At 39.3% G+C, this 9,989-nt stretch overlaps 1 protein-coding gene across 2 annotated transcripts; it reads left to right on the forward strand.

Moving 5' to 3' along the window:
* Positions 1-3,654: 3,654 nt before the first annotated feature.
* LOC108230914 (sphingosine 1-phosphate receptor 3) lies at positions 3,655-9,164 on the forward strand. 2 transcript variants are annotated; one of them, XM_025004095.2, is made up of 2 exons: positions 3,655-3,839; positions 5,145-9,164. In XM_025004095.2, exon 2 carries the CDS (start codon positions 5,214-5,216, stop codon positions 6,360-6,362), a length of 1,149 nt encoding a protein of 382 aa, XP_024859863.1. In that variant the 5' UTR covers positions 3,655-3,839; positions 5,145-5,213; the 3' UTR covers positions 6,363-9,164. The 2 variants fall into 2 exon arrangements, with proteins under 2 accessions (XP_024859863.1, XP_037835202.1); XM_037979274.1 differs by having other exon boundaries at positions 3,665-3,778.
* The last annotated feature ends 825 nt before the right edge of the window (positions 9,165-9,989 follow it).

Raw genomic sequence — 9,989 nt, forward strand, 5'->3', positions numbered from 1 at the left:
AGATTTTGTCTGTTTTCCCTTCAGCTGCATGAAAGTGAGATTTCACACCCTTTGAGTCGGACTTCTATGGAAAGGCTCTGAACAATGAATATTTTATCGGTTGCAGATAGTTCTGAAGGACCTCAGTTTGGAGAAGTAGTTTCATTCTGACCAGGCAGATGAGCTGATGACTAGTCCCGAGTGAGAGCAAGAAGCACATTGCATCGCTGCTGTCTGAACAGCTCCTGTCTCAACGATTTTATTTCATTTTGTTCATGTGAACACTGCTTTTACATGCAGCTAGCTGTAGCACTTAGCCTGGGGGCAAGTCTTTTTACAAACTCAGCCTTTTGTTTATTATTTATTTTATTTATTTAATTTTGTATTCTATTTGTTCTAGCTCTTTGAGAGAAGTCAGAAGTGGCAAAAATCCGTATTGGCGGGCCAGAGCTGTAGAAGAAATTAGAAATCAGTGTCGGAATCAGGGCATCTCTTGCTTGAACCGCATATATTTTTCAAGACTGGAGATATATTTAGATGGCAGTGGTCTGCAAAACTGTAGCTGAATGCTCAAAGGGTTGGAAGAAAACAGAGATAGTGCAATTATGCCAAAACAGATTTCAGAGACCAACATTTTTGAAGGAGCTGAAGAGATCCTAATGCATTTTTTATGGGGAAATATTTTATAATTAAAGTGAAATAATTCAAAAAGCTTAAAGGTTATAAAACACTAAAAGTCATAACACACCATTCCCAGATGAGAAAAATGGTTTCATATATAAATGTTCAAAATATCACAAAGTATGCAGAGTTAGCTTGATTGCAAAATAAATATACAGGAAAAAAATATATATAACTATAAACAGGAAATCAATAGTGTGTATTCTGAATCTGCATTCCAACAAATATTACACACACACACACACACACACATAAACTTTACATGCCTAAAATATCAATTTTATTTGAATATTTTAGGTAGAAAACATTATGTGATATACTTTTAAAGTAAAAAAAAACTTAGCATTAACGCTGAACTTTTGTCCATGTTCAACAAAGTAAAAGGGCTTCGCTAACATAATTGATGTGAACATTTAGCAGTGTATCTGTAAGGGCCGTCACATAAAAACCTTTAAAAGTACGGGGCCAGAAGTGGCTCAGCTGTGGAAACTTTCTGTACCTTGTGGTTTTAGCATCTGTAAGGCACAGTTAACTCTGTGGCACGAAGGTTATTCTGTACAGCATGTGCAAATGAGGGGTTCCAGTTTATAGGCTATATTTAAATAATACAGCAGTGTACGGTAATGGTGCATTGAGGATTTCTTACAGCATCTGATGCTAAAAAAAAAAACGGGGCCTTAATTCCTGTTCTGATGACAAAAGATGAGAGAAGCAGAAAAGTGACAAAAGCGTTTACGTGAGGGTGGTCCGGCAGAAGTGAAAACCCTTCCACCCATGCTCTTCTCTAGAAGTCTATGAATAAACATGGACTCATTCTGACCACATATTATGGGTTGGTACTTGCAGATGGTTTCTTTTTTGGCTCAAAGTTTATGTAAATGCAGATGCAGGCCCCACATCACTGCAGCTTTGCTGAAAAAGCCAAGGATTTTCCGACCATGCTCCCATCCTGTTCATCCAGCCGCCTTTACGTGGACCCTCTCCATGATTGGTCCCAGATTTGCTCAGTGTCCAAAGAAACCATTTGGCCTTTTTCACAGAAACCATCCCACTGGAAATGACCAAGAATTGTGACTGTAACAATGACAATGGAGCCACGCCAGACCGCAACTGTTGCTTCAACCCCACAAAACATTCCTCTGGGTTAATAACCACAGACACTGGCAGGACTCCACTGTTTAATGGTTCGGTCTGTGAAACAGTACAGTCTGGGCTTTGTTTGGGGAAAATTGCACGCTGATAAATGTGCGGCATCGTTAAAAGGAAAGGGAATGAGATTCTGTGAATTTTAGCCGTACTTTTTCTGAACTCCGGCTCTGGCTTCAGTTTAGAAAATGACTGTTTCGGGTCGACTTACGTCTTAAAGTCTTAAAACCTCGGCAGATTTTTAGATTCCACTTCGTCACATCTGCTTTAAAGAGTCATCTGCTCGCTGCCAGCCCTGCCCATCCTTCCTGGATATGAGGTCACAGCAGAAGGATCCCAACAAAGGATGGACTTGCTCAATTTAAACCAACTCTAAGGAAAAACCTGACAAATCTCTCTTTCAGATTTTTTTATTATAAGTCAACAATAACTGCAGCGAGGAAGCCACAAATAATGGAGATGAGAAGTTTAACTTGAACTGATTTACTGTATAAAACAGCCTGGCAAAAATAAAATAAAAATGGAAGAATCGTGTTTGGATAAAAACAAAAAGTAACACAAAACTATTTTATTTAACAGCATTACCTTCAAGCTTCCTCTTTAAAATAGCCCTTGTAATCAAAAACATTTTTTTAAATATATTTTTTTATTCTTTTATGACTTATAATTGTTCTGAGTCAAGGTTTCATCAACCAGCTTCCAGCTATTTAATTTAACAGTTGTAGAATAAAGTCTTTTCATTATTATTTTTCTATTATTTTCATCACAAATGTTAAGTTTAATAGAGATTCAGGCTGTTTTGTCATTCACTGGTTATCCATCTACAACTGATTAACTCTTGGACCCAAATCAAGATGGCTGCCACAACCAGCTGACCTCAAAAACACAAAAAACAGCTACAACTCAGCCAGTTTGACAGATATTAAGTTCAAATTTGATGTGGCAGTAAACTGAGCATTGTCCGCAGTACATACTTCAAGGTTGGAGTTAAGCCTGTTTGCCTGTTAGCAAAATAATTCATGACCCGAACCACTGGGCGGATTCTTCAGAAAGTAACTATTGGCGGTAGACCTGATTAACTTTTAGAGATAAACCAGTTCAAGATGGCCACAACAGCTAGGCGACCTTGACCTACACAAAAGGGGATTTTCGAAGTGAATTATATGGCTACTGAGCTAAAATTTTGTGTAGCAGTGGCTGAGAGTCCATCGCGATATGTGCTCCTTTTTGTTGAGATTCACTTTTATATTTCCACCTTCTCCTCACTGGTCCACCGTATTCGTTTACCTACGCAGACCAAGACAAGCCTAATGTGTGTCAATCACCTAATTCAAGCTTCCACGTGGATTTCATCAGATTCAATGCTTTGTTTACATTGAGTGCATACCTGCATTTCAGAACTGCATACCACTGTATCTGGACTACTACTGGGGTAAACCTCTTAAAACTGCACCATTTAGTGCAGTTCAGGATAACCTCTTTATTGTTTTTTCTTTATGGTTTGCAGTGAATACCTTTTATTTGGCTCGGACTAGCTGTTTGCATGTCGGTCTTGTCGGATTAAAACTCACTTGAAAAGATTTGAAGTCTCCAAACTCGTTCTTTGCAGGTTTGAAAACAAAGGTTTCAAGTTAAGCTCGTATTGTTTTTTTTTTATGTTCAGTGTTTAAGACAGAGAGACACTGTGTCAGCAGAGAAGGCCTCAATGAATTACAGTTGTTTTTGTCCAATGTACGTCCCTCCTGGTGGTTCTGATGTGGCTGAAGTAAACCCTCAGTGTCTGAGCTGATGGAGGGAGGGAGGGAGGGGGAGTGACTTCCACTGCACCGCCAACAGACTTTCAGACATTAGTGGAAGATGAGGAACTGCTCTCTTCTAGCCCGTAAACCAGCGAGGGGGAAAACAAAGTAAGGCAAGAGGTTCGACACCGGCTGCAGGAAACGCAGAAAAATCGCCTTCACAGCTATGAAATGTGCGTCCTTCTGTGTGCGTCTGTCTTCCAAATAGTCACTTCTTGCTGCAAGCTTCCTGTGGTAAGTTCAGCTCAGTCTACCTTCAGGGACAACTACTGTTGGCAGCTTAAATCTGTCAAGCTGCTCTGCATGTCAAGTCAGCTGCATAGAAGTTAAAAAATAAAAAAACAAATATATTGATATTTATGCTAAAAACTGGACATTATGACCTCTTATTTCCATTGCATATTATTTTAAAATGGAATCATTCTGAAGAAGCTTAAAAGGGTGCCAATGCAACTACAGCACTTCTGTAATAATGGAAGCTAAAACAAAGCACCTATTCTTTTTATGACTGCTGTAAAGAGGGCCAAATGTTAAAGCTGCTGCATCCGGCTCATTAGGGTCACCATGGTAACCACACACCTGTGACAGCTGTCGTGATCCGGCGCAGGCAGAAAAGCAGAGCAGAAATGAAGCCTGTGCAAAAGTTGCATGGATATTATTCCTGCCAATTCTGTCAGTTTTCATGTGTCTACCGTGTTTATTTAGTAGCTATGACAAGCTATAAAGAGCCCTCATTTTGGAGAGAAGATTCTGAGCTCAGATACAGTGAAAGTGTATGAAAGCTTGTGTGCGCACATGCTGCACTTTGTGGGTATTTAGAAGAAAACCATAAGTCCTATTGGTGCCAAAGAGACACTGGGTAAAAGAAGAGAAAAATACATAAACTTTGATGTGTAAGCTGTACAAAAGCTGGAAACGAGAAGAGTTTGTTTGCAAAAAGTTGGGAAAGTTTAGCCAGTTCAAAGGTTAGCGTGTGACGTCGTCAGACTGTGAGCTGAGTGTTCTCTGGTAACATCTCCAAAAATGACAACACTTACACTGTGGTTGTGTAAAAACTGCTAAAGACATTAAACGGTTCAGCTGTGTAAAGTCCAACTTTTTGTTGGACTGTGTAAAGTCCAAAGATTTACTAAATATATTAAACAGTTCAGCTGTGTAAAGTCAAACTTTTCGTGGCTTGTTTAAACTTTTGATTTTGTTTCTAATGAGACGTATGCCTGAGCTGTGTGTGTGAGCTCCAAACAGGGCAGGGTTTTTACCAAAACCCTGGGAAAAGTTTTTCCAGTTTTTTATTTTTGAAAATTTCGTCTCCATCATGCAGTCTTCTGCTTTCAAATGTCATGGTACACTATTCCTGAGCTTGCTGCATGTTTTGATGTCATTTTGTATGTTTTTTTTTTTTTGGTCTAAGCTATAGAAGTAGCAAGACCAAAGTTGTTGTGGAAACAACAGTGTAGTAACGAGGGCTCTTCAGTGTTCATGCATTGGCACCGCTACATTTTGAAAGAATGTCTTGCTTTCTGCACTGCTCTGCTGCAGCTGAACACAGTGGACACCGGAGACCCTGCTCAACGCTGACATCCAGTGCCAGCAGCTGGTGATTTGAAGATGAACATCGTAGAGCTTCACTACAACTACACGGGAAAGACGAAACACCGGCTGAGCAATGGCACAAACCCAGGTACCATGGACGTTCAAACCATAGTGTTCCTCTTCATTTGTAGCTTCATTGTCCTGGAGAACCTCACTGTCCTGGTGGCCATTTGGAAGAACCACAGGTTTCACAACCGAATGTACTACTTCATCGGGAACCTGGCGCTGTGCGACCTGCTGGCAGGAGTCGCCTACCTGGCCAACTTGCTTCTTTCTGGAGAGAAGACCATGAAACTCTCACCCACTCTCTGGTTTATCAGGGAGGGCAGCACGTTTGTAGCACTCAGTGCCTCCATCTTCAGTCTCCTGGCTATTGCTATAGAGAGACACCTGACTATGATCAAAATGAGGCCTTATCATGCCAACGAGAACTACAGAGTCTTCCTGCTTATAGGAACCTGCTGGCTGATTGCTATATCTCTAGGAGCTTTACCCATTTTAGGCTGGAACTGCATTGACCACCTCCCCCACTGCTCCACGGTCTTTCCTCTTTACAGCAAGGAATACGTAGCTTTCTGTATCACAGTTTTCATGGTTTTGCTCTTAGCCATGTCGGTCCTTTACGCCCGCATCTACATCCTGGTGAAGTCCAGCAGCCGAAAGGTGAGCAAGCACAGCAATTCGGAGCACGCTATGTCCCTTCTGCGAACCGTCATCATTGTAGTTGGGGTCTTCATTACCTGCTGGACGCCCATCTTTGTCCTGTTCCTGGTGGATGTGGCGTGTGAGCAGCGCTACCATATCCTCTTCAAGGCTCACTGGTTCATCGGGGTGGCTGTGCTCAACTCCGCCATGAACCCGATCATCTACACTCTGGCCAGTCGCGAGATGAGGCAGGCCTTCCTGGGCCTGGTTTGTGGCCTTTGCTACAGGGCGAATATTTCGGAGAACAGCAGCGGAAACAGGCAGTCCTTGGAGCCCACCCACAGCAGGAGCAAGTCGTGGAGCAGCCAGAACAACCCGAACCAGAACCAGCAGGACTGCAGGCAGGCGGAGCTGGAGAGGGGGCAGGAAGCGGACACAGACCCCCAGGACGCCTCAGCGGAGACCGGAACAAGGAGAGGTGGTGCTCAGGAGAGCCTGGAGAGGGACTGGAAATACTAACAGAAGGATAAAAATAATATGGAGTAATTATCCTGAGGGAATGGTCTGTAAAGCTCACTTTACATTAAACTGATGAACTTATGAGGCCAAGAGATTCACTGACTCAGTCTGTTCTGCCTGTTTGTCACGGCCAATAAGAGCCAACTTTCTCCAAGCAGTCCTTTTACAGGTAGCTGTGCTTAAACAAAGACATATCAAAACCTGAACTTTAACAAAGCTGGAACAAGGAAGCTCATGACTAGTTCACATTTTAGAGACACACAACAACAATGCAGTGCAAAAGTCTTGAGTCCAAGGAGCCAGACTTATCTTTCAAAGTGGTCCTGGGTAAGACTCCTTCCTGCTTTCTGAAGGACTTTCAAAGTGTTTCTGTGAACTTTGGCTGCTTTTTGCTGCTCATTTTCAGTCCAGACTATTTTCAGAAGACTTTTTTGTTTGTTTAAGCCACCTAACTCTGACCTAAGAATCATTCAGGCATGAAAAAGCTCCCAAACTAAACCGATGTTGTGTGAAAAAAAGAATTTGAGTTGGACTTTTAGGCACTGTGTTACTAGGAGTCTGTCACAAAAAAAACACAACTTGTCCTTCTTTCTTTTTCTGAATCTACCATAAACACCAAAGATAACACAGTCTGATACATAAAATAGTATTTTAGCACTATAAACTTGATTCCGAAAGAGCTACTAGCTGAAAACTTTTTTTTAGATAGCATATTGTGTAGTGTGATTTATCAGCTGAAAGATAATAAACCTCTCAGATTTTATTATTTTAGGATTTTTGTCCTTTTTCTTTTTAAAGACATAACTTTCAAACACCATTGATCTGCCTTAGATTCTTTTTTTTTAAAAACACATTGCACAATATGCTGTTAGGTACAAGGACTGGACAGAAAATGAAAAAAAGCAGTCAAAGTCAAAAAGTAAAGAATTAAAAATAAAACACTAAAGACTTTCAAACAGTATGAAGAACTTCTTATCAAGTCCACAAAGATGTCTGGTACAATAGTAGCAAAATATAAAAAAATTGGAGTGGTTTAAAACCAAATAAAAGAGGAAAACTGATCACAGTTAGTAAAAAGTGCAATTATAGTTACTCAAAAACAATGTAATTAAGCATGATGGTAGACAATGAGACAGTTAACAGTATTTATTATGAATTTACATTTTCTGTTGTCCATTAAGTATTTGTTTGTACTCATTGTTAATGTATGGTTACTGTAAAACGCATTAGGCCAGTTTAGGTAACAGATAAACCCCACAAAAACTGCATTTATTACCTGTATGCTGTAATGTTACCGGTGCCAGGGCTCCCTCTGCTGGTCATCTATGATACTGCTGCATGTTCAGTCAGAAACTTGTTGCATGTTTGAGACAAAAGAAGTTTAATGAAAGCATGAAACCGACCTGCTAAAGGCACATGAGCGCTGCGTGTGAATTAGAAATGAGACTAAATTATTTTACTCTTTTGTTCTAAATGATGCAAAACATCGAACCAAGTCTTTTGCACCTGTTTTTTTTATTTATTTATTTTTCTAAAAACACAGGCATCAGTTAACTGAAATGTTCATCAAAATGTCGTGCAACTTGTTTCTTTGATGAAAATTCTCATTTTCTGTGAACTTATCACATTCAAAGCAAAGTATTCAAGTCCAATTCTGCCTTGTTACTGGGTCTTAGTGTGATGAAAAAGGGAGAAGCAGCAGATCAGCCAATCATCATCCAGCTCTCAGAGGCGCCTCCTCGGAAACTTAAATGTGCAAACATTTATAGATGGAGCAGAAAAAGTGTCATCGTTTCTGGAAGTAGGAGAGCTTCAGTAAAACAGGACGCAGTGGTGTCAACAAAAATTAAAACTACAAATGAGAAACACGTCCTGTCTCCTTCAGTCAGTCACTTTCCCCTGCTGGAACTGATGTAGTCATATAGAAAAAGTGCAATGTTGTTTAGTTTTACTCGTTATGATCAAAACTGTGGTCACAGCTTATGTTACCAAGTATTTATACTCGAGCAGCAATTGTCCTCATGGGATTGATTTCCATGACGAAAGAATTCAAGTAAACCAAAAGCTTTTGCATGTTATATTCTGTTTATATGAACTGTTTCCAGAATGTGTCTAATGTTTAGAAGGAATAGAAAAATGGGTCTGTTTGTGATGACTGATTGTCATACAAATGATTGTGCTTGTTTTGTTTTTGGGCCACTGTGTTCGTGTAATTCTGTCAGTAATTGTGTTACTTTACTTGATTTAAAGGTTAGCAGTGATTTATTCTGCAGATATACCGAAACCTTAACGAGAAGCATATAGTTCTCATCAATAAACCCCTAAAGTCAGTTGTCTAAAAAGGTTTAAACAGAACATTTCTGCTTCATCCAGCTTTTATTACACAGATGAAAAGATATGGAGATTAAACTGACAGCTTTTTTTGTTTCAGATACAGTATATGATTGTTAATTGTGGCTAAACATCCTTATTTGTACTTGTTTACCGTGCTACCAGTTTGTTTTTTGTTTTTTTTTTCATATTTTGTGGGAACTAACTTGATACTTTTCTTCCCAGCTGCAGCTGTTTTAAGAATTCGCTCTGCGGATTATCCGGAGCAACGAGGACACACTGAGATTTTGTTTGTTTGCAGAACTGATGAAACGAAGCGGTGATTATGTGGCGAGAGAAAACGAAACGAAAACATGAATGTAACTTGAACAAATGTGCAGAAATGTCCCACATGCACAGTTTTACTGCCACCAGTCTTGTTAAAATGTAATAAACCCATGCAACCAAAATATTAAACATGCCTGAGCATCATTTCAGCTTCAATGTTTTTTTTTATTTTTGTTCCAAATTTTGTGTACTTTGCTCAAGTTAGTAACTTATAGTTAGTAACTTATAGTTAGTAACTTATAATTAGTAAATTATAGTTAAGTTAAGTCAAGTTAGTAAGTTAAAAGTTAAATTGAGTTAACTTAGTTAAAATATAAGACAAGCTGAAAACAAAGAAGAAAAGTGGGGAAAAAACTCTTTAATTAGAATCTAAATTTTAATGTGTTCCTATAAAGGGAGTAAATAGATGTTAGTTTAATACTTTACTATTAAAATAAGTTTGCTCAAATTCATAGATTCGCTGATTTATGTACATATACACTGTAAATGTTAAAGTAATTCTCAAATGAGCAAATTAAATCCAGCTTGTAGGTTATTTTCTAAGACTTAACCATTAAGTTATTCAATTATCCCACTTATATACTTTTGCATGCTGTATAAATTGGCCAAATTTGACTATAGGCTGATAAAGTTTCTTATAAATTACTGATCTATTGTTCGGCCATTCTATAAAATAAATAAACCTTTTAATGTCTATAAAATGTTTTTGTTTGCTTTACATTTTTTGCATATTTTGTTGACGTAAATGAAGTTCTCTGCCCTCATCGCAAGAAATTCAGTCAGTCACAGGTAAATTATCAACAAACAACTTTTTTGCTCATTCTACTGTAATAATTTACTAGGCTGCAGCCATCTTCCTCTTTTCTTCCTCGGCTGCTCCCCTCAGCAGGGGCGCCACGGCGAGCGAACCCACGTTTTACGCCAGACACCTGACGCAACCCGGACTTGAACCCACAGCTTCAAGTTTAC

This window comes from Kryptolebias marmoratus, linkage group LG14, assembly GCF_001649575.2.
Source record: "Kryptolebias marmoratus isolate JLee-2015 linkage group LG14, ASM164957v2, whole genome shotgun sequence".
Classification (NCBI taxonomy): Eukaryota; Metazoa; Chordata; class Actinopteri; order Cyprinodontiformes; family Rivulidae; genus Kryptolebias; species Kryptolebias marmoratus.

What these genes read in the sequence shown, in the direction of transcription:
- LOC108230914 (XM_025004095.2), top strand. Translation starts at nt 5,214, where the DNA reads ATGAACATCGTAGAGCTTCACTACAACTACACGGGAAAGACGAAACAC.